This window comes from Perca flavescens, chromosome 7 (genome assembly GCF_004354835.1).
Source record: "Perca flavescens isolate YP-PL-M2 chromosome 7, PFLA_1.0, whole genome shotgun sequence".
Classification (NCBI taxonomy): domain Eukaryota; kingdom Metazoa; phylum Chordata; class Actinopteri; order Perciformes; family Percidae; genus Perca; species Perca flavescens.
In genome coordinates, this window is record NC_041337.1 from 29,545,551 (window position 1) to 29,570,998 (window position 25,448).

The following is a 25,448-nucleotide window of genomic DNA, read 5'->3' on the forward strand; positions in this document are numbered from 1 at the left end:
TTCTCACAGAGTGATTCTTTCATAACTCTTTCTGAAAAGCTATGACATGAAATAATGATAAAAGAAACTATGAGTAGAAAAGGGGTCTGACTTTCTCTATAATGTCTTATAATGTCTCTTTTTGTGCTCTTGCTGCTAACTAGAAAAACTAGTCATGCTAAGTTTTACTAGCTAGTTAGCTAGCCTGGCTGATGTAAATTCAAATGATCTTACACACTGTTTAAGTAAGCTGGTTAGCTAGTATGCTGATCTTCTAACACCATTAATGGCAAGTGAATGTTTGTGTTTCTTCATGCATTGACCAGAGTCAACATTATCTGTAAACATCTAAGTTTGCAAGTAAGATAACATGCGCTATGAAAACGTGCTGTTCCCCCAGAGACTGAGGAAGGATTGTGAGACTATGACTTAAATAACATCAAATCTGTCTCTGTCTCACTCTCTCTGTCTCCTGGCCAGCCCACCTGTACAAGTGCAGAGCGCTGCGAGACAGCTGTGGTATGTGCCTGAAGGCCGACCCCAGGTTTGAATGTGGTTGGTGCGTCCAGGACAGGAAGTGCGCCCTCAGACAGGAGTGTACCGTTGGAGGAAATTCCCACCTTCCGCTGCAGCTGGCTGAAGGCGGAGGATGGATGCACGCTACCTCTGGAAACAGCCGCTGCACCCACCCCAAGATCACTAAGGTAAGAGTGTGTGTGTGTGTGTGTGTGTGTGTGTGTGTGTGTGTGTGTGTGTGTGTGTGTGTGTGTGTGTGTGTGTGTGTGTGTGTGTGTGTGTGTGTGTTGAACAGGCTGCGAGAGTGTGTTTTGAGAGGATGCTAATGGACTGTTAGGCTACTTTTTAGGACTTTTTCTACTGCCTAATGAGGAACGGCTGCCAGAACAGAGTATGTTCCACATCACAGAAGAGTTCAACTTTGTAAAGGCGATCATTTTTCATGAGCCAGTGCTCAAAACTTGGAGTGTGATGCTATATCAGCAGTTGATGTAAACCAGAATGGGCTCTGGCCTCTTCACCATGGTCAAACTAAATACAACAACCCAGGTGTTAGGGTATATTCTCTATTCTGAAGCAGCGACGCAGTGATGCTCTAGGTAGGACATGCTGGAGCACAAGTAAGACTTTACTTTCTGACAATACTTTCTGCATGAACTACTGATATTAATAAAAATTAACAGAATTCAAAACCTTCTCTGGGAAAAAATATTCAAAATCTTGGGCTACTGTAAATACTATAGCATGCTGAAAGCAGCTAGTATGTTTCCCTATTACTTATGCAAACATTGATCCTGCACTTACTCTTCCAAAACTGGCTACCATGGCAGTCACTTCAGCTCTAGTTGAAACTTGGCAACAAAACAAACTTTTCCCAAATTTTGACTTTTATCTTGATGTTGTCTTGGTCTCGGATAAAGAGGACTCGTGATTTTATTTCAAGACCGGTTCAGACCACAACTGCAGAGATATCGCTAAATTGCCTGTGCATTGTCTAATTTAATGTGGTGACATAATTACTGTGATTGGATGTAAAACGTACTGCATCAAATGCAACCAATAACTTGACTCATTTCTAATTTGAATGACCCCCTCTACCCGCCCCTTAACACACACTCCCAAGAAAGTGAATGCGGGAGACAGGAGAAGCTCTGCCTATGGCACTGGTCTGGTCTTGGTCTTGACTCGGTCTCAACCCCTCAAAGTCTTGGTCTTGACTTGGTCTCGATACACTCTGGTCTTGGTGATGATGTGGTCTCGGTTTAGAGGGTCTTGACTACAATATCGGGTTGGGGTAAAAAGAAAAAAAAAACATTTAGCATCCTGCTCTGCTATTTCATTAATTTGCTATGGCTTGGTATTTGTTTAGAATTTCAATGACTTCTGCTAAATGTAATGCATGAGACGTTCTGAAATATAAGTAACCATTTAAAATTAGTATTCAGTCCATGCAAATATTGATGTTTGGAAGGGCCCCAAAGCGAAAGGCAGCCTAATTCGAGACAGCGTTGCTCAACAGTATCACCACCGGTCGGAAAGAAAGAAAAGAACATCCACAGTCGGCAACAATCAAAAGAAACTCTTCTAATCAAGACTCCCTCCAATGTTCCAGTTCTAAAATCACCTGCAAAGAAAAGCAGCGCGGCGTCTTTGAGCGCTGCATCATAATCTCGTCAACTCGTGAAGGGTGTAAAGTCACCAGCGGAGATCCAAGGCTGGTAAACCTTGATAGGCTGTTGCATCAGCTCTCTTTGTCGAAGCCCCTGTGGTCATGAAAGCCCTACGTGTCCTGAACCGAGAATGAAAGCTGCTCCATTTTAATGTGTTGCGATTAAAACACACACTTGTTGAGACCTTGTGCCTGCCCTTGGCACAGAAATGGAAATATTACTCACTGTTACATCAAACTGTTACACTAAAGTCAGAGGCACATAGACGTGTGTTTGGTTTGATTCTTTTTTGAGCTGTGTTTGAGGTATGTTTATTTTTGTATCTGTGCATTGATGTGTTTGAAAGGCTCTTAAGGGTCGAAATCCAGGATTGGTACGATAGAGTTTAGATTCATTCATATCTGTTCTCTTTCTTTACCTTTTGTTTTTGTTTGCGTTTACTTTTTTTTTCGACCTGCCTCTCTTCCTGTCTTGACTTTCAGTGGGTATTAGTCGAAGAAGTAAGAAGAACAGCCTTTCTCAGTCCTCGGCTTGTTTCAGAAAAAAATTGTATCGTCTAACAAAATGCAACGGAAACTAATTTATTCCATAGCAGGTACAAAAATGTGGATGGGATGAGATGTTTACGCTTGATTCCAGCTTAAATGAACATTTAATGAATCAGATGATTGTCTTGATATGAATGCTTTTATGGATTATCATTTGTTTTAATCTTTTAATTTACTTTCTTTCAATTGTATATTACACATTAACTAAAAAACACTAAAAAAGCATTATCATATTATTTTAGTGAGGACTCATACATAACTACAAATAACTAATGTTAGGAAAATCTGTTTATGTTTTGTTACGCGTTTCTGGATTTAAAAAAGTATATCGGTCGATATATTGGAATATCGGATTTTTAAATCACCAAATATTTGTATCGATATTGGCCTTAAAAATCTTTTATCGGTCGGGCTCTAGTGTGTGCGCACAAGGGCATGAGAAGGCAGAGTAAGTGTGATGTGTTTTTATATCATGGTTATAGTACAAGTAAAGTGAGACTGGGAGTAATAAATGTCTAAAGAGTTAGGAAAGCAAAAAGTGAAAGACTTTGTATCAATAGCAGATGGCTATATTCTCTTGATTCAAGGATTAATTTTTCCCTGTTTAGTTTATATTACCTTCCAGGAGGATTTTATTTATCAAGTAGAGCAGCCGTTATAAGTACCAATCAGGGGCGTCATGCAAGCCAAAATTCTTGGGGGCATCATTAGAGCGGGGGGCATGTGGGTCCTTCCCCAGAAATAAAAATTTTCTGCAAATTGACATATTTATTCAAAGACTTTGGGAGGGTTATTTTAAAACTTCACTAAAGCAGTTTTTGTAGCCCCTTAATATTAAGATTTTTTCACGTCAGTTACAATTATTGAAAAAGATGCTCACGTATTCAATCACTTCTACGCAGCTGCCACTTGTCTTGAAGAAAAAAAAACTAAATCTTATCTGTTTCACCCAAAACTTTTAAGGGGCATATATTCACATAAAACGACTGTATCCACAATGCAAATTAATTTAGAGAATTTAGATAATAAAGCCACAGATAAAAGGAATCTTCCAACATGGGAATAGCTGTATTTTTCAATGCAACGCATAGCTTGAGTACAGATGAGATGTAGCCGTGTCTGCTCCATTGCCAATAAAAGCGCAGGCTGAGCAGCAGTAAACTATTTTCCAAACTGCTCAGCCTCCTTGAAAGATCCATCCTGCCCACTTGTACATATAACTTGTAACCACACACTGATATAACTAGAGAGAGAGAGGAGGGGGAGCAATAATATCCAGGTGTAGGATTTTCATGCCGACCTTAACATCTGTGTGCAAGACTCCAAAAGGAATCCCTAACTCTCTCCAAATTCATTTCCTGGGTCTTCTCTGCCTCGACTGCAATGACCCTCAGATCAGCCATCTTTTCTTGCAACATCGTGGTCCGCAGTCTCTTCTTGATGAAGTGAAGTGAAAAGAAGCATCTTTCATTGTGGCATGATGCGACTGGGAGCGATGAGCTGGTAGAGCTTGCTGATCTCAGGATAAGCTTCAAGAAGATTATTCTCAACCATGACCTGGTAAATAGCTATCATCTTAGTCTGTGTATCAAGAGTTTGTACTCTATTTGAGCTTGTTCTGAATTTACATCCCCACTGTAGTATGGACACAGCTGTTGAAGGTGTGGGATCTTCTCGGTTGTTGGCTTTGCGAGGCTGCTCGAGTGTTTGAGAAGGCGTAGACTCTCAGTGCTGAATCTGTCTGTGAAGCTCTGCATGCAGAGGTCAAGAGTTGCAAAGTAAAAATGAACCTTCGTGTCCTCTTTTGGACTCCTCTACAAACGTATGTCTGATTTCCCAATTCAATATTCCCAGGATTTTCAAATATTTGAACATAACTATGCTCATATATTATTTGTTTGAGCTAGTGTCCCAAGAAAGACCCATTACAAATTGGATTTCCCGTACTCCCCGTTTGCCTCAGCAGAATTCCCAAACTATTTTCTGACCACATAAACAACTTTCCCAGTTTTTAACAGCTGCTGGCCTTCCATGGCTCATATGCTATTGGTTACTGCTCAGACCACAGACACACAGACACACACACACACACACACACACACACACACACACACACACACACACACACACACAAAATGTATGTATGTACAGGCTAGATGTACAGGCTAGATGACAGACTACTAGGAAACCACTGCTTTAATCTTGATGATTTAATGTGGCTAACCTGTGGTTAGGACTGCCATATAAAGGCCACACCACCACAGAGCGACGCCACAGTACTTTACCTCCAGTGGATTCCTGGTCAGTGGTATTCAAAAGAAGTGGCCAAACAGGAGGAAAAAATATGTCAAAAATAAAAAGATTCATTGGATTTATTGCTACCGCCAAAGCGTTGGGCCCCCATAGACTACATTAATATATACTGTATATAGCCAAACATCTTCTCCAGCTCTGATGTGTCTCAACATTGAAAAAACAGTGGACATGGTGAAGGGAACTCCTTTTTTACTTCATCCATCTTTGCATAGACGACATGCATTCTCACTTTTGACTGTGGTTCTCTTCAAAATTGCTTAACTTATGTCAACTGTGCTGGCTAATGTAGCCTTAATGTTGACTGAAAATGAAGTCGGAGCAGACTGATAGACAGTAAGTCATAGTAATTGGTTAGAGCAAAATCAGATCCTCTCCTTAAACAAAACTGCTAAGAAGGAAGGCAATGTGAGATGGAGTAGTAACAAGATTACCATTTGGTCTGGATATTAGCTGATCAGCTCTTGGTCATACTGGGTATCGGTACTTTGGAACCGGTATCACTTCAAGGGTTCTGTTATTGGTACTGGTATCGTAATTGTTTTGACATCACACAACCCTAGCCCAGCCTTCGGTGGTTTTTGTCTAGTAGATGGCAGAGATTGTGTTATACTAGTATATATCCAGAAGCAATTGTGGTCCTTGTGTCAGTTGAGTCCTACTGTAGATCAGTTTGGCTGCCCATGAGGAACAATTATATCTGTTATCATTTTGCAGTAACATCCAAAGTCTTGTTAGCTAGTGCTTGAATGCGGTTGTGTCGTATCAGATCACTATCCTCCGAAAACGTCCTGAGGTCCATTTCCAGCTTTCAGGGCGTCTGTACTCTACATTCCCCAGAGAGTGGTGGTTATGTGCTTTAATGTGGTAGTGTTGTGTCAAATCACTGCAACACAAGTCCAACGCTGCTTGATGTCCCATTTCCACACTGTGGTGTCTGCCTGCAGGCCCAAAGGCTAAGTGAGCACTGGTTATGTTGTCATTTGGTGCTTTTAACTTCCAAAAGTTTCTGAGGTCCCAATGGAAATCCATTCTCAGATATCACAGAAATAATCTAATGGTACACAAACAATAGCTAGGAGATGTAGTGGTCTGGCTTCACATTCTGTACCACAGCGATCATGTTTCAGATACATAGCTAGAGATCATGATGTGGCTTATTAGAGGCAATGTGATCGATTACTTAAGTCTTGTTGTTCCATGAAGTATGTAAGGCATTTGCGTTTGGTTGGCAGGCCTTACAGTTGGTTAGCCATGTTGCACCTAGCACTTTCATTTACTTGTCAGTGCTTCCCCCATCTCAAAGGTTTTGAGAGTTCCATCATAATCCCACTGCTGGATGCACGTGGAGGCAATTTGCACAAAATATGACCATCACAATCTCACCTGTCTTCTCACAAGTATGGGTGAGGGGTGACAGAAGGTCACTAGGAAGGCTTGTTTAGTTGGGTAACAGATTCAGTGTGGTATCGCTATTCTGGGCATTTAAGGTCAACTACAGTTTACAATTCTAGTATAGCTTTAATCTAAAGTATTATACGGGACAAGGTAACCCTATTACCAGTACTTGGAAAACTTCACCAGTTAAATGAAATGTGCTACCTTTAAAACTGTTGTAATATAAAGTATATGTAGGATATGCATATCGTGCCCTAAGACATCTTTGCCACATCCTGGTGTTTATGGTGTGATAATATATGTTCCTATAGTCTTCATTGCTCCCCACCCCTCCACCATCACATGATGCTGGTAATCCCTTTTAACAGCACTCTGCTTTCTTTTTCTCTGTTGCCTGCCTGTCTGTGGCTCTGCCAGTGTTTATGTCCTAGGGCTTGGTGGCTAGCTGATATTGGGATTTTGTGGTATCATAGCTTCATTCTTCCAAAACCATCTGAAGCCCCATTTCCACACCCTGACATCTGTTGTCCATATCGTGCCCTAGAGCTTGATGGCTACTCACTTTGTAGCAAAGTGTTTACCAGCTATTGTGTTGTGGAACCAAAGTGCTAGGCTCTACTTGCGCCTGAGGTTCCAACGTGAGTCAGCTTCCAAATAGTAAGCAGCATTATCCCCGGCCAGACTGCTGGCTCTGTCTCGCTCTTGGTCTCTTAATTCAGTTCACTACAGTTACTATGTTGTTTTATAGATAATTTTGTAAGGTATTAGTTTTCAAACTCATAACTGATATTGGCTGTTGGTCTGTCTTTGTGTATTTAAATGAATGTCTGCCAAAAGGTATTATGTTTTTTTCTCTGAAACATGCAAGAGCTTCCAAAATGTGGTTTATCTGGCCGTCTGTCGTACTAATATTTGGTAGCTTACTGGCAAGATAAAGGTTTCGCACATTTAAAACAATCATTTGGTACTTGATCTTTTCGATTTGAAAAGATTAAATATCCATATGTACTTTTTTATGTGATTATTGCTTATTTTAGATTATTCTGATGGCATACGTTTTTGTTTTAGGGAGGTTAGTTAAAAACTCTTTTGATACTACCACTGGGAGTCAAAGGAAATATTCAAATTATTTTCTTGTTCAATCTTTAATGTTATTCACTGTGTTGTGTTGCTACTGGCTTTCTGGCAAAGCTTTTATTTTGATCATTTATGTTTAAACTTTTCAATTTTCTTTATTTTCCATTTTCATTTTTATTACCTTCATTTTGCTTTATCATTTCCCATTGTCATTTTCAATTAGATCTCTTACACTTGAAGTGATGGTTCGGAGTAATTTCACCCTAGAGTCCTTTGCACCATGACCTCGAGCCAAACACCCCCCCAGAAGCTTTTTTTAGCTGGGTCTAGCATTGGGAGAGTTAGCGTAGCAGCGTTATCAGCTGAATAGCTTAGCGCAGGGGCTAATGGACACTCGTTTGTATCTCGTAAATGACCCCACTAATAATGTCCGAAATGATACCAAACTTCTACAGTAGTACAAATAGGTTATGTACTCATAAAACAATGGATTGGAAAGTTTGTAAGTACACCAGAAGTTTATAAACACTTGCCTGCTCTCTTCTGCTCTCTGCTGCTGCAGCTGCTGCTGCTGCTACCTGCAGTTAGATGTGCAGTTAGAGTGCTTAGGGCCGTATACAAATTACTACACTGAAAAGAGATACAACAAAAATATTTATTAATTTAATGATTAAATAAGGTAATGTCTCCAAACTTACCTCAGTTATTACTTGTCCCCTGCTAGTTATACTACAGCACTTAGTTAAAAAAAAAAGTTAAATTAAAAAATGTTTTTGTTGCATCTCTTTTCGGTGTAGTAATTTGTAGACAGCCCTAAGCACTCGTCTTACTGCTGGCAGCAGCAACAACAACAGAGAGCAGAAGAGAGCAGGCAAGTGTTCATAAACTTCTGGTGTACTTACAAACTTTCCAATCCATCGTTTTATGAGTACATAACCTATTTGTACTACTGTAGACGTTTGGTATCATTTCGGGCATTATTAGTGGGGTCATTTACGAGATACAAACGTGGGTCCATTAGCCCCTGCGCTAAGCTATTCAGCTGATAACGCTGCTAACTCTCCCAATGTTAGACCCAGCTGAAAAAAGCTTCTGGGGGGGTGTTTGGCTCGAGGTCATGGTGCAAAGGACCCTAGGGTGAAATTACTCCGAACCATCACTTTAAGCACTGAATTTGATCAATTTCCTTTAGATTTCTTCATTTTCCACTTTTCATTCCAATTCTCTGCTTTAATTCTCGCAAATTTTCCTTTTAATTGTATTTCTGTGTAAAATGATACTCCATATGTTTGGCAACGCAGTAGACTAAAGGTTGCGTTATGCAAACCCTGGACCATCTGGTCACCTTTTTGTGGAGAAAGTCAATGAGTATTGCTCTTCCCTTTATCCAGGACTACAGATGAAGTGCCCTTGAGCAAGGCATTAACCTCCATCTGCACCAGTGGTGCTGTACAACGGTATAGCCGTTGCTTCCCAAAGCAGGGTGCAGAAAAGGGTTTGGCTCTCAGCTGACTTTATCTGCATAAACGTTCTGAGTTAAATCTCATGTGTCTGGCAAGAGAAATAGTTCATTCCCCAAACTAGTCCACACTGTTGAAATCACCATTTGTCAAGGTCTGTTGTTTGGTACTGTCTGTGGTATAATCATAGTGCTCTGCCTCCGTACTGTCGGCACAGTTTCCATTTCCACACGGTGGTGTCTGCTCAGCCAAACACTGCAGGAGGACAGGGCAATGGACAGATTAAACATAATTACCTTCGTGATGCTTGTTAGGGATTAGGTTTTGTGTGTGCATGTCCGTGCTTTAGTGTGTATGTGTGCTTGTTTGTGACAGCCACCGTCCATCAGTCACCATATTTGTTTTGTCACACCACACCTGTCCCCGTTACGCGCCATAATCTGGCTAAATAAATCACATTATGGTTCGACGGCGCGGCTGAGCGTTACGCCGCCACATTCCCGCCGAGGAAGCCAAGCCGGTGTAATAAATTTCAATTAAACCCCCAAGATGATGCCTTTGATTGTTGAAATCCAAGAGGGTGATTGTTCTTTATTAAACCTTAAATCACCTGATATGGGCAATTCTGTGTGGCGTGTGTGCATGTTTGTGTGGGTTGATGCCTCTTTGTGTTGAGTGTTTTTGTGCTTGTGTATGCCGGTGTGTTTGCAGTGGGGGGTGGGTCTGTCTGTGTTATGTCATGTTTGGGGACCATTTCCAGACTTAAAACTAGGTGAATCTGAAACTGTGGATGCACTTTGTGTCAGTAATGTGAATGAGTGAGTGTGTGTGTTTATGCGTGTGTGACAGTTGTTTTCCTTCATCTTCCACTTTACATCTTCCTGCTCTTTTGTCACTGTTCTGTACACAGTTGTTCCCTGAGACGGGGCCTCGCCAAGGCGGAACTAGGGTGACCATCCTGGGGGAGAACCTGGGTCTGCAGTTCAGAGACATCCAGATGGGTGTCAGGCTGGGGAAGGTACCCTGTGTACCTATTGAGGAGGAGTATGTTAGCGCAGAGAGGTAAGTTAAGAAACAGAGGATGCACTCACAATCATTCAAGCACACACACACACACACACACACACACACACACACACACACACACACATTACTCAAACACACACCCACATGCACACAAAGACATTTACAGATGAATGCATTGACACACACACACACACATACATACACACAGGCAGAAATTGTCTCTCACAAACACTCACAGATCTGAGATAGCACACACCAAAGGCGGCAGCAGCAGCAGCAGCAGCAGCACGACTCTCTCATTCTGACCAATCAAACAATGTTTTTGTGGAGGTGCCCATGCCGCTTCATTCAGCAGCTGAAAAGATTGTGATATTAGTTTTTTTTTTTGTGTGTCTGTAAATTCCATTTGTTGGTTCCCTTCCATTACTCTCTACATATGCTCTTTCCTTTTATTTTTCTCATCCTGACATTTACTCCTCTGCAGGGTCCTACACGGCTGAGGAATTGAGTTCACGGAGATCAAACAATCTCTCTGTAGTGCAGTTAGTTGGGAAATGATGCATGTTGAGATAGAGGGCATCTCTATTCAAATATCACACACACACATTAGTTATTTTACACATTATACCTGACATCCATGCACCACTTCAAACATGTCTAGGACATAGTCTTTTATATTTTGTCCATCCTTCCTAGTTCTTTGCTTCCCTTTATTCTTTCTGTAAAACCCTCCTGAAACATGTACTGGACTTTTTGCAAACCTTTTGATTTACACATACTGTGAACATGAGGTATGTTGAATAATCAAGCTTCAATTTGAAGCAGCATTTGAAAAGAATTCAGAGATTTTGTGGTACGTGTTTTCATTTTGGTTGTTATTTTAGTACTAGACCAACATCCTGACCCCTTACTCTCTCATTTTTCTTAATCAATCTCTTCAAACTCTCCATCCACAGAATAGTGTGTCTGCTGAACGATGCTACCGGCTACAGGGTCCAAGAAGCTCAGGTTGAGGTGTGCGTGAGAGACTGCGTCAACGACTACAGAGCCCTGTCGCCCAGGCCATTCACCTTTGTAGTAAGCACCATGCAAGGGGTCTATATGTTGTTCTATGATTTTTTTAAAAAGACACTGCTTTGATGAAACGTCTCCAGTAACTAAGCAAAGGGTTCAAAGAAATGTTTTATGAAGAAAAATAAGAAAAACATGGCTCTTAAGGGCTCATTTCTAGTGTTTAGTTTTAAAGTACTAAAGCTTAATGTTATTTTCTTTCTTTCTGTCTGAATATACCTGTTCATCATCTGTCTGAAACGCTATGTTTTAGCGCCTGTCTCTTTAAGCCCCCCTACTGAAAAAGCACAGTCTGCTCTGATTGGTCAGAGTTTCTGGTTCTTCCGCATCTGTGCTCTTAGGCTCTCTGCACCGTCATTGCAGCCGGGGAATGACTGTAACGGCACTGTAGCTTACACTTTCTACCTATATATAGTATAGTTGCGACATCCCAACCATACAAAAGTCCTGGCGGCTCGTTTAAAGGCACAGTTTCTGAATGCGGGCTGTGTACATTTCTCTGTAGATTGAGTGTTTTTATACTTTTGCAGTGTTTTTTAGCACCTCAATCTGCTTTATAATCCAAAAAAAAGTTGTTTACAATATAGGACTTTTTAAATCACTTGTTTTTGTTATGTTGTTATATTATAGACTTTTTTTCTCAATCTCCATTGTGTACCATGTGATGCGTTTGTTTTGTATGAGGCATCTCATCATTTTCAAAAGTCCAAATTGTCAAAGGGGGTGCATTGAAATTACAGATGAAAATAAGATGGCATAACTGAGTATGATGTCTGTAATACTGTTTATATTTGCTTGTTTTTCTCTCTCATCCAGACTCCATACTTTACACGTATCCAGCCATCTCAGGGCCCCATTTCTGGGGGCACCCGGGTCACTATCGAAGGAAGCTACCTCAACGCAGGCAGCTACGTCTCTGTCAGCATAGGACCGCAGCCCTGCTACTTCAAAAAGTAAGGAACACTTGTTTTGGTTTTGATTTGTTTTTCAAACTGAATTCTATTAGAATTCTCCCTGTGGGGAAATTGGAACACCACAACAGAGGGTAATATAATTTAGATGAAATATTACAAAGAAAAAGAGTACTTAAGATAGTAAAACAAATTCATAATTATGACTGAATTTACTGCACATAATACAGAAAATGAATAGATACAAAATATGTGCATAAATAAACATGCTATGTTTAAAGTGTTAAATGATGTGTGTGTGTGTGTGTGTGTGTGTGTGTGTGTGTGTGTGTGTGCTGGAAAAAAATGTGTGTGTGGGGGGGGGTGTCATCATGAAGCTTTGTGTTGAAGTGTGTGTGCATGCTAGTTGCTTGCAGTCACACAGCATCTCTTTGTCTGCCATCCGACAGGCTTTTCCTTAATCTAGTGCATGAAAAAATCCAGTATCACCACAGTTTCCTGCTTGTCGAATGCATGGATTAGCCTCTCATAGCTTATCTCTATTGAAGCAACTGCATGCTAGCTTTGATGTCAGAGCACTCATTCCTGTGCTGCAGCCTCGTCACAGTAATCCAACAGATTCCACTTCGCCACTACCGTTGGCTCAACTCAACTCTGTCTTTATCCGTCACACCCTTACTGTGCGACTGTGTTTGTGGCATCTGGTGAAGGTTGCTTGGGCATGTGTTCTTTGTGAATGGGGTTGCTATGGTTACAAGCTGAGGGACTAGATTCTCTACCCTCTCACACTCTCTTCCTCGCTGTGTGACTGGCATATAGAGTCACAATAGAATGTGCAACACTACATTCAAGTGTTAACATACATACACGCACACACACACACACACACACACACACACACACACACGCACACACACACACACACTTACATTGCTCCTGTGAAGTCATGGCCCAGAAAAGCAACCACCACTCAACTGTGCTAAATACATATTAGTGTAGCTACTAGGGACTGCAATTGAAAATGTTATTTTGCCTATGGGACATGCATGCATCGACACGCGCACGCACGCGCACACACACACGCACACACACACGCACACACACACACTCTCTTTCCATCCGTACGTGTTTGTGACTGGTGCCGTTGATCTTTGTCAGTGCACCAATCATAGCAGGCATAGACTTCATTAAACGTGACTTCACATGACTTGTTTCTCCATCCTTCCCTTCCTCCCTACACTAAACACATCACATTTCTTTTTTATATAAAATAAATACAGTACTGTAGAGGAGTAGTTACACCAGTCCAAACACCAGTCATAATATAGTGTTATTGTTATTTCACATCCTTTGCAAATGTGGACACATACTGCGTGTGAAATAATTGTATGTTTTTTACAATTTTACTTTTAATTTCATTGCAGTTACTTATTTTTAAATGCTTTTATAATAGAAAACAGAAGATTTGTCACTAAATATATGTCTGACACAGTCTTACATACATACCTCATTTGTATATTTAGATAGGGAAAACTGTATCTTAATGCAAGGTGTATATGCAATGGGATCGGTCTACAATCAGATCAGCCAGACCACCTCTTTATGTGGATTTTCTGGATCTCAGCCAGGTGTAAATGCAATTTCACACATTCTAAAAGAATAAAACCCACTCAGTAAGTTGAAAGCATTGAGATGTGATCACAATGCAAGCAGAACCGAGATAAAGGAAACACTTAATAATGCCTGGTGTAAATGCATAGGCCCGTGGATCTGATGTCATTATCCGATGTCTATGATCTAAATACAGATGACATGTTAATACCAGGTGTAAATTGGGCCACAGACGGTGACAGGCACACACCGTATACATAGTTGCTAATGGCTCACACTGCTGCATTTAAAAGCTCCAACTGTGACCACTGTGATCCAGCAGGCCAGGAGAGTGTGGTCATCTTGCAGGACTTGATTGTCTTGCTGGGCTGAAGTAGGGTTAGTGGGATTATCTAATGAAATTAGCAGGGTACAATATGATTTTAAGAGAATGAGACTAATTGGCTTTTCAGGCTGGACACTTGTAATTACAAGCACAATCAGCAAGTCATTAAATATGTCAACGCTTCAGCTTGGACCTCAGTGTTTAGGAAAAGTCCTGGCACGAGAAAGTAATCATTGCCTCTTTATTATTATAATTCAGTTTTAAAAATTGATCAGACTCTGAGAGACAGCTTCTTTATTGCCTCTTTATTATTATTATTATTATTATTCGGTTTTTAAAATTTATCAGACAGCTTTGTCGGAAATTGTAGAGGGCCTCCATCTGCTGTTCTTTCTCTCGATGTGTGAATTGTTTCGTACTCCAAATTCAATTCACTTCACTTTTATTCTTTCTGGTACGCATTTGTATCCCGGATCTCTCTATTTATTAGAAATTTCCTGTGAGACAGCAGAACCGCAATACCTCTCATAATCAGCTCACAACAGTTTCTTGGATTTTAGCTTTACAGTGTGCCATTGGGCTTTGTGGAAATTTAGCAGTTGTCTGTGTCGACACAGATTTTGACCGCTGTCTGTCAAATACGTCACTCTCCAACTTTTCTTCTGTCTGTCCATCCAGGAGGAATGCCCGTGAGATAGTGTGCGTCACACCAGCTGGCCTAGCAGCGGGCGGTGCATCAGTCTTGGTGGACATCGACGACGCTGAGCTCCGAAACCCTGAGGTCAAGTTTAACTACACTGAAGACCCCACTGTCCTGAGGATTGAACCTGACTGGAGCATTGCCAGGTAAGTTGTTGCGTCATCTTTACATATTTATATGAATTTCTTGTATTTAGTCAATTTTTGTTCACAACGCCCGCCCAACCACGGCTTCCAGACAAACTGGCACTCACTACCTTTTTTTTTTTGCCAACTTACCGTCCCAGCAAATATAAGATTTTGGTTGAGAGAGGATATTGGACTAGTAGCAACAAATAGTTGCCGTTCCTCAAATTAATCCAAGTAGCTTTGGGGAGTTCCTGAAGGGGGCCCACTTCACTGAACCAAAACGGAATTTTCGAAGTGTAGGATGGACATTATAAAAGGCTAGCTAGTGGCTTGAGGAAATCCAAGCTTGGACCTTGCAGCATTAACAGGACAGATGTAAGGGAGTGTTCTTGAAGCAGTCTGAGCAGAACTGGAAAATGCTTGATGAGAGCTCTGACAGCGGGATTGGATAGATGTAAATTGATGGTGCCTCCGGAGATTTTTCGTCTGGTTCAAGCAAGGCTTTTTATGTAGAGGACATCATCAGTGGTTGAGGCAGCTTGCCTGATCCAAAAATTGGGAGCTTGTCAGATTATACAGCCCATTGATTGTTTTAATGTGATTGGTGATTAAAGACGCAGCAAATACTGCTCAGCTGATTTTGTGAGACTGAAGTTCTCTGCCTGAACTAGTGCATCTCTCAGTTTGATACTCCAATTTGCACAGCCTGACACGCAGTACTGTATATCCCCAGCTAAATAATAGGACACGCACTAGCAAAGACTTTCACATTAAAGTAAATTTACTGGCAGGGAGGGCAGACACATGCACATATCTTTATGATAGAGACTTGAGTTACTTGCGTAAGCCCTTACCTCAGGCTACATTTACATTGCTACATTTTGGTTTAAAAACTAATATTTTTTTGCTACGTTTACACCTTGCATTCACACTGCTCTGGAGTTTCAAAGCCCCTAAACCGGAGACATTTGAAAACACCAACACTGATGCCAATGATTGGATCTTTTCGGTCATGACGTCTCGTTCTCTGAGACTAAGCTACTAATGTTATCATGGCAACTACCAGCAAGGGGCCACGCCCAAGCCCAGTATACAGGAATGTTCATGAGATATGCGGTCTGGGGGTGTTAGTTTAAACAGAAATTACTTATTCTGCTGGAGCTAAAAACACTTGTGTGCACGGCGATCGATTTTGGCTTACAACTCTGCTTAAAAACCAAAACATAGCAATGCAAATGTAGCCTCATTGGCTTTTCTGAAGCTCAAGGGTTCTGTTTGTCTTTTGGAGATTGGGTAATTTTAAAATTGTTTTGGACTCATCAGTGATTTTAATCCTTCCTCCCACTAACCCTGGTATTAATTACAATCCCAAATACCCACTAATTATTGGTAAATGTTGGCCTTCCTTTAATTTAAATCCTGCCTGGATGTTGGATCCTTAACGTGAAATAGATCTCCTTTAAAGTTTTTCTCTATGAGAAAGTTTATGTCTATTACAAACCACCTCCTGTGATTTGGCAATGCCTAAATTTCTGCCCAGATGAATGACTTCACAGTATTATGTTACCCACCTGTTTGAAAAAGCCTATTCGATCTAACATATGTCAGAACACCTGCTGTATGCTTTTCCTTTCTATATTCTCTCTGTTATTCTGCATTTTGTCATTCCCTTTCTTCTTAATTTTAATTCAAGATATTCAAACAGGCAGCTATCTTGCCCTGTTTCCTCTCATTTCTGCCTCCTTCAGCCATGTTCCTTTATCTTTTCCTTTCTGTGTTGCTTTCTTCCCTGTGGTGACTCATCAGTAGATGGTGGCAGATAGATGCAGAGCTTGTTAGAGAGGAGTGTTGATGAATCCTTCCCTGTTCCTTTTGCCCAGTAGGACTGGCCGAGAAGCAGCTGAGTCCCAATCACTGCACCACACACCCACCGTGAGGGTGTTTTTGTGTGTGTGTGTGTGTGTGTGTGTGTGTGTGTGTGTGTGTGTGTGTGTGTGTGTGTGTGTGTGTGTGTGTGTGTGTGTGTGTGTGTGTGTGTGTGTGTGTGTGTGTGTGTGTGTGTGTGTGTGTGTGTGTGTATATGTGCGCTCGCGCATGTGTCTGTGCGCGCATGTGCGTGTGTGACGCTCAAAGCTGGGGTTCTACTTCAGGAAGCTCATTCAGGCGTGATGAACCCATATAAAAACCACACATACTGTACACGCACCCCACTGATTCCCAGAGTCTCTGATGTTTGGCCCTAGATCCCTCCTCCATCTGGCTCAGAAAACCCCAAAACACACACACCTTACAAACAGCGACAAAACTGTGTGCGTGGCTTCCAGCTAGTGGAAGCTTTAATTCAGTTAATGCGTTTCAGCCAGTGCCCCCTGTCACAGTGTCACACATTGGCCCAGGTAAAAAGTATGAACCAGTAAGATGTGATATCATATTGATTCATTTCTGCCTCATTGTCTGCCTTTGTGCTTATACATGCATGCCTGCAGAGCATTATCATTATGCTTGGTAGATGATAGCAAGAGTGGATAAAGGACAGTGAGAAGAGAAAAGAGCAAAGAGAAGAGATAGAGTGCATTATCATTTTGCTTGGCTGATGATATTCCATTTAGGAAGAAGACAGAGCACTTCAAAAAATAAATCAATGAGTAGTGCTCATCTGGGACACTGAGGAAAGATATTTGGGCAGCAGCAGAGGTTAGAGAAGCAATTTTGGACTTTAATATTTAAATCTCCTCCCAAACTGGCTGGATAAATAGAGCGAATTAGTATGGGGTGTGACATTTCTTCGACAAGTACTGCCAAGGTGCCTTTAGGCAAGGAGCTGTATATCCCTACTATTCCAGTGCAACTGTTTAATTGTAACCATTAGAAAACAGGTTGCACTGATAGTGGCCAGGTCTAAATATAGATATTCAGGCAACAAGCTTGAGGCTCTCATAATAAATCCAATAACCTGAAAGTGTAAATTTACTTAACCATAGTATTTATTTAATTACAAGCATAAAGGTCACACCAGAAAGTAGCAAAGTTCATCCACACGTCCTTAGAAACTATAGGCTTGGTGGCGTAGGGATACTGGCAGGGATATTTGGTGAACTAATGTAGTTGGAGAGCTAATGGCTGACATGCTAGCAAGCCGGGAGCATACTAGTCAGTCCCAATAGTTCTCTAAACTTCTTCTGTATTTCCTCCGTACTGGGCCGTTAACTGTCTTTGTGTTCCAAGGATTTTACATCGTTTCAATCAATAAAGAGTTATTGAAGTGGGGGAATAGCTCTTCATGCTAGCTAGCTTGCTAACTGTTAATAAACTAGCATAAGTTAGCAAGCTGTTTAGCTTGGTTGCTAACAGGTTGTTTAGTTCACACTGTTTATTCAAAACATGTATTTTTGCCATTTGTACTCCGTTTTCTATCTTCCTGCTCTCCCACAGCACTGTCAGGATGGCTTGCTGTTTGCCAAAAATAAACTATTAAAAAGTGCGTAAATTATTTCGCCACCATGAGTGATTCATGATTCCATTTAAATTATCTGATTTTGCCACAACTTCTTGCTGTTGAATGCTGGTGTGAGCTTTAAAAGGATATCCTTAAGCCTTAAGGGGATAGTTTGTATCTTTTAAATAGGGGTTTTATGTCAGTGTATTACCTACAGTAGGTTGCAGTCAGCACGTCTCCTGTTTGGAGAAACAGAGTAAAGTACCGACACAGAAGCTAAGCAATGTACTGCTGTAGAAGGGGCCACACAGCAAAAAAGAATTTTAGCCACCTAAAAAAAAGGCCCAGTTTACCTATATTAAGTCTATTTGCACCGCTTTACCTTTCCCCCAGACAGCCCTCGATAAGTACCTCATCCAACCCCACTTCAAAATATCCAAACTATCCCTAGTGTGCGTTTCATTTATTTTTTTAGCCATTATTTGATTTTTTCTGTTTGAATTAGGCAATGTCTAATTCTAAGCTAATCTTCCCCCTTTTGATGTATTGTAATCACAACTGGTGTTTCCAGTGTCACGGTCAACTTTGTCACGGCATAACCACAACCCTGAGGATACTTGCTACTATCGTTATGTCTAAGGCTCACAGAGCTTGGTTTTCCCCTGCTGTTGAAAATGTTTTATAAAAATATTATAATATCATATTTGACGGTCAGTTAGAGCAGGATTAGACCGAAGAGAGGGTGAGAAAAGGAAAAGAGTAAAACGGAAAGTGAGGACAGAGATGGCAAGAGAAAAAAGGGGAGCAGACAGAGAGAAATGCTAACAACAGTTGTTGGATTTCTCCAGCCATCCCTGGGAGTTTATCTTGATTGTCTTGTTGTCTGTTCCCTGAAGCATGTACCTGAGCTAAAGAGACTCACTTAGACAAAGAGAGGAGCAACGGGGACAGAGGGACTCAGCACAAATATACATCAAGCTGAGGCGGAGAGGGGAGGATGAGAAAGGAGACAGAGGACAGGCAGTATAGGAAGTGCAGTCTGCCTAGTCCTATGATGTATTTGAGGCAATGCCATAAACATTATTAAAAATCTGTTCATTTGAATGTGGCCTCAGTTCCATTGCTTCTTTGTCAGATCCATTGCTCCTTTTGTTAAACAGCCGCCTTCATCTCGCTTATAAAAAGCACAGTAATATAATGCTAGTATATGAGCAAACACAGTTTACAATATTGAACATAAAGGTATTAAAGCATTGCTTATGCAACAATATGTAAATGAAGAATCCAGGAGTACCCTTGCCGTGATACATCACAAAACTAATTTGCATTCAAAGTGGAACGTAGGAGATAAGAAAAAAAAGAAAAGAAAAAAATATTTAGTTGTTCAGTTTAGATGGAAGTTTTACAATATTATAACTTGCACTTCTTAACATTAATTAGACTGCTCAAAAGTCTTGGTTTGTACAAAATTAATTTCACCACATCATAGCAGAGTTTCATGGCACTCAGCCATTATGGACTGAAGTGTCTCGTTTCCAGTTGCTCAAACTGAATTTGGCTCTTGAAGATTGCAGTGCTGTACTAGAAATGATAAGACTACAGTATTATATGAGTGTTATGTGAATTTGAATAGTGTGTGAAAGTAGAAGCAGAGAAATACACCTACTTCAGCTTTCAAAACACCAGTCAAAGACTTGATATCCCCACTAACAGCTACAATCATATCTTACACATGATCCTGTTATCCATAGAAATCTAGGATGAATGGGACCCCAGTCACAATAGCCAGTAATGGGCAACCTGCCAAAAGCAAAAGAAAAAAAAACTCTAGTTCAGAAGAATAACCAGACTTGAATCCATTTGTCTACCAACAATGCCAGAGATGGTGCATCTACCTTCATTATTTACTCCCTGTCCCTACTTATCATTACCATAGTCTTCCTGGATTAGATTGAGAGATGAATGCCTAGCGTTAGACGGCCACACTCTCTATTCAAGATATTAAGCTCTGTCTCTGCTTTGTATCAACATATCACTTGCTCTGCTGTTGGTGCTCTTACATTAGTCATTCTGGATAAGTGTCAGATTAATGTCTACAATGAAAAGACACCTGTGTTTTGCAGAAATCAATGCTAACACATGATAACCCACCAGAAGGAATGTGCCTGGTTATCCTTCTGCGGTGGCGGGTTGGAGAGGATACTCTCTGAGCTGCACGCAGAGCCAGGGATTAAGGCTTGTGAAATGCCTCAGTGAGTGGCATGATGCTATAACATAACTTTGTAATCATTGTGTCTACCTGTGTGGCCTTTTATAATGGCTTGAAGTACTAGAACTTTAGAATTAGGAGCGACTCAGACTACCACAGGGAAGTATACCTTCCTTGTCAGGGAGGTAGGACTCGGCATATGTAGCCCCATCTTAAGCTTGACTGGTGTAAAGACAAATTGTTGTCAGCTCCAGCCATCACATTGTAATCCTACAATTTAGAAGCAGTGGGTCATTGTTGGAGTCACCATTCATCCACTTGCAGCTGCAAAAGTTAAACATGGTGAAAATACTCCCGATGTTTGTGTCAAATGGCAGAAAGTCCAAGGGATACTTTATGTGGCTGGTCCACTGCTTTCACATGGAAGCAATACAGGTAGACTTGCCGGATTACTCAAAGCCATCCAAGTTATCCTGAATCCTAGAAGAATGGGGATAAAGAACAGGGAGAGCACTATATAAGGCCAGCTCCCGTAGGTATTTTGTTGACTCGAGTGACTTCAGTATGAGACAAATGGCGGGTCTGTCTAAAGAATAGAGACTCCCGTAGTTAAATAGTCACATCAGAGGCAATGGGCCATTCCCTACCCCTGCAGAGAGCGGACACCAATAAAGATACCCAAGCTAAAAAGGGAGTAAATCTTAAAAACACTAACTTTCAAGGAGTAGATAGTTCACATGGATCTCTGAGCAGAAAATGAGATGCATTACACTCCACCTCCAGCCCGTAAGATGCCTACAGAGATATCTTAATCGTGGTTGTTGGTCATTGGTGTTTGAACTACAAACTAGGCCCAAAATATCCATTCAATAATCCACTGTATGTTTTCAAAAATACTTTAGTGTCCAATGTGCAGTTAGGGAGCTGCATATTGTTGATGACTTTCTCAAGATACAAGGTTTTGTATCAGCCTTTTATTTCCGACAGCAGTGCAAGAGACTACAGTATATCCCCCTCCAGGCACTAAGAAACCAACAGAAAGGGAATCTTACAAGCTATATTTCTCAGAGGGCACAGATAGTCGAGGCAGCAGCGAACGTCTCCGAGCTGAAAACAGAGTAGAGTACTCAGAAGTTGCAACTGCCACTGTAAAACAAGGTAAACATTGAGAAGGTAAGACATCCTTCATGAAAACCTCATAAATCCAATTTAAGTGTTGCAGTGAAAATGAAAGACTAACCCTGTTGTCTTTAAAAGTGGCAAGAGTCCTTCTATCATGAGGATTTTTTTTGTTTTTTTTCGTGAACTTCATGATCCTTTCTCAGCACTAGTAATCTTGCATTGTGGGCGGTCATTAAAAGATACAACTCCACCAATCATGTTGAGTCAGACCAACTTGGGAGACCACTGAAGGGTATTTAAACTTCTGGCTGAAGCATACAGCTTATAAGGTCGAGCCCCTACTTCACAATATCATATTATTACAAAACAAATAGATAGGCAAATACAGCATACAATCTTTCAGGTCTTACAATAACTTACAACAATATACAACAATACCTTTACATTACAATTCCATTGCTATGTTTTGGTCTATTCCTTTCTGTATTGGTCAAGTATTGAACTATTGGAACAGTATGAACTGAATGATATTTTGGCTCTGTTTGATGTCATTGTTCAGTCCATTCCATAAGGACACTTGCATCACAAACTCCAGAAACAATTTGCCTAGTTGTTTCATATCTACAAGCATTTACATTACATTTACTGGTCGTAGAAAAAAAAAAAAAGACATCTAAGATTTGATCTGCAATGAACCGCATCGACATTGTTACACCAAGAGGGCGTGAGTCTGCCTTCACACACTACACACTAACAAAATTCTATCATTGTTATTTACTGGATTCAGTCCAGAGACCTTCACCGGCTCAAAGCAAACACTACTTACATATAGATAAGAGTTGTGATTTAAGTGTGTAGAGTAGCTCTGTAGAACTTTCCCCTTCACTCAGTTTCTCACTCTGCCTCTCGCTCTTGTCCTTTTTTCTCTTTCACTTGCACATCTTCCCTTGTGTCCTCATTCTCTCCTTTATAAAGGGTTCATCCCTAAGCCCTACCTGATGCCCAGGGCACGCAAAAACGTTATAAACTTTGTAATAATAGCTGCAGACACTGAGTCCTGAACAACCCATTTTTATAAAACTGCAAATGCCAGTGTTAATTCTGCTCCTCATCTTCTTTTCCTATTCTGACCAACCCTGTCTTCTAACATATAGTACTAATTTGCAAAAACAAATTTGGTTGAACTGTAATGCCGCCAGTGTTACGTTTCTTTTAAAGTGCCCATATGGTGAAAAAAAAACTTTTTCTGTTATTTTGTGTCTCCACACGCATTCAAACTTTGAAAAAAAACATCCATGCTGTTTTGAGTGAGATACGGGTTTCTGAATGTGTCCTGCCTTCAGTCTCCGATGAGCTGTTCAAAATATGCAGGGCTTTCTACGTCACAAGCCGAAACGAGCTGGCTAACCGTAACCGTTAGCATGCTAGCGCTTGCATGCTAGCGCTATCATGCTACCTCTTCTCAATGGCAAAGCACTGCTACAACACACACAAGTTCACCATAATCTACAAAAGAACTACGTACTTGTTTAGAAGAAGTCTCCCAGCTAATCCTGCCTTGTAACTGACCAAAGTTGGAGAAACAGCCTTTATTTTACTGTCTATGGAAACAGCTAGTTAACATTATCCTTACCTAGCTACTGCGCATGTGCGACTACAAACAAAGATAGTACAGAAGAAGAAGATGTCTCACTCTGTAGCTAAAACAGAGACCTGAACACAGGGTGAAAAGAGGAGCTGCAGCAGTGAGATAGTGCTGTGCTGTTACAACCTTAAAATACAATTATGAACCTGAAAATGAGCATAATATGGGAACATAATGACAAAATGTTGTTAAAATTAAATATAAAGATGGGTTAGGGTTAGGGTTATACATAAAGAAGGTTATACTGTATTTAGGCATCACAGAACTTGGTCTTGGTTTAATATAGAGAAAGTCAGCAGTCACATAAAGCACGATATGTGTTGACGTGTTAACCGAAACAACAATCTTTCCCTGATCTTAACCAAAGTGCTTTTTTTTCCTAAACCTAACCACAGGTGACACTCTGACCACTGCCCTACGGCTCCTGTGCGTCACATAAATTTAGCGGCTCACTTGAAAAAACAGTTGCTTGTTGTCTCAATCCATGCAGCGATTATGTTTGACCTTGCTACGAAATTTGGAAAACAGATTGGTAGTACGTAAAGGTAACTTCTAGGAGACAGGGTTAGCTGAACACATGTTATGCTGGCTGAAAGTTTTGACTCAGCATGTTATTTGCAATAAACTCTTATTATGAGCATAATATTGTATGTTTCTTCCCTATTGCAACTTAATGGTCTCTAATGTCAGAGTTGTAATCAGATGTTGCCACAGTGTTGCTTTTGGCAAAGTAGAAAAATAAGGTTTTTCATCAGCTGTTGCTCTTTAGGAAGATTTGTCACATAATTTCCACATGTCCATTTTGCAGGTACTTTGGTCTGCAAACCAATCAAAAATACCTCTGAAACAGGGAGCGATTTGTTTGTCCTGAAGAAGGAACTGTCTACCTACCGGACATGTCTTCTTCTTCTCTTACTCTCTTCTTCTCCACTCACTTCCTCCCTGCAGCGGCGGGACTCTGCTTACAGTGAGTGGGACCAACCTTGCAACCATCCGAGAACCAAAGATCAGGGCCAAGTACGGGCAGGCGGAATCCTTTCATGTGAGTATTAGAGTAAAGTGAATGACACGCACGCACAAATATAAATTCACCAACACACCCTGGCAGTATATACAGTATACCTTATTCATCTTTACACGTAAACACAGTGCAGACATTGACAGTTATATTCAGACATACAGAAGAATATCTGCAGACAACTACTCCTACAGTGCCACTGAAGGTGGCAGACAGCCTGTCTCTCTGTGTGTTGCTCACGTCGGCTCTCTCCGCAGCTACAGATTCAGACATCTAACGCTACCTCAGGCCACATAACATTTCAAATGTCAGCGCACCACATGAGTGTTTATGTCACAAAAAGAAAGAGACAACTTGAGAGAGAGTGAGAGAGAGAGAGAGAGTGTGTGTGTGTGTGTGTGTGTGTGTGTGTGTGTGTGTGTGTGTGTGGGTGTGCAGGATGCTTTGGGGAATAAAGAGAAGAAAAAAAAATCCATGCAAAAACCTGAAGACCCGTTTGAAAAGTTGAAGAGTTTTATCAGTTCTATAGACTCCCAAAGCACTTTGGTGATTGTCGCTGTGAGTTGAAGCTCTTTACTTGTCAAGGGTAAAAACTGAACTTTAAACAATACTGAGGCACTACATCCTGCAGATAAAGCTGTCGTTTACTGAGGCAAACAGCCTACACGACGCATCCCACACAGCCCTTTATCAAAGTGCTACTTTGCACTTAAAGGACCACGCTCATGTTTTTTAATGTTGTCACCCATTTACTACAAATCATGAATACTGCAATGACAACGATTTTCCAAAGCATACTATGGTGTTTTTCGATACATTTTTCCACCCTTCCAGACAGCCTTTCTTGTTCATTTCATTACTGCATGACAGCCAACTTGCAGAGACTTGCTTTAGATAGGCAATCCATCACAATGAACATCATGTCTGCTTTAGTTTGTGTTTGTCAAAGTGTCATTACTATTGTATTGCAGTGCAATTGAATGCATGGATTGATTTGAAATCACTGGGATCTGCTCGGAGCAGGACTTGTTCTCGTCAGAATAGCACTGCATTTGCCAGTTATGTTGTCTGAAAATAAAACATGAAGGCAAACAATAAGTATCTTATTTAATATTTACATTTTCCTTAGTCTTGACTTAGGTGTAGAAGCAGGGGTGTGTCTTGCCACAGGTTGGGGTTAAGGGAAATTAAGTAATGTCTTTTAGTTTACTGATTTATATACATACATATTGTGGTTGTACTTGAATCAAAAGTTATTTAACAGGTGATCATAACATTATCTTCT

General features: G+C 40.8%; 1 protein-coding gene across 3 annotated transcripts in view; it reads left to right on the forward strand.

Annotated features, from left to right (window-relative positions):
* The window catches only part of LOC114558410 (plexin-A1), a 295,347-nt gene that overhangs the window by 216,603 nt on the left and 53,296 nt on the right, over positions 1-25,448 (forward strand). For all 3 annotated transcript variants that reach the window (XM_028582404.1, XM_028582402.1, XM_028582403.1), the window contains exons 13-18: positions 460-683; positions 9,872-10,023; positions 10,944-11,064; positions 11,875-12,011; positions 14,584-14,751; positions 24,094-24,187. In XM_028582404.1, the coding sequence (XP_028438205.1) occupies positions 460-683; positions 9,872-10,023; positions 10,944-11,064; positions 11,875-12,011; positions 14,584-14,751; positions 24,094-24,187 (896 nt within the window). The remainder of the gene's footprint in view (positions 1-459; positions 684-9,871; positions 10,024-10,943; positions 11,065-11,874; positions 12,012-14,583; positions 14,752-24,093; positions 24,188-25,448) is intronic.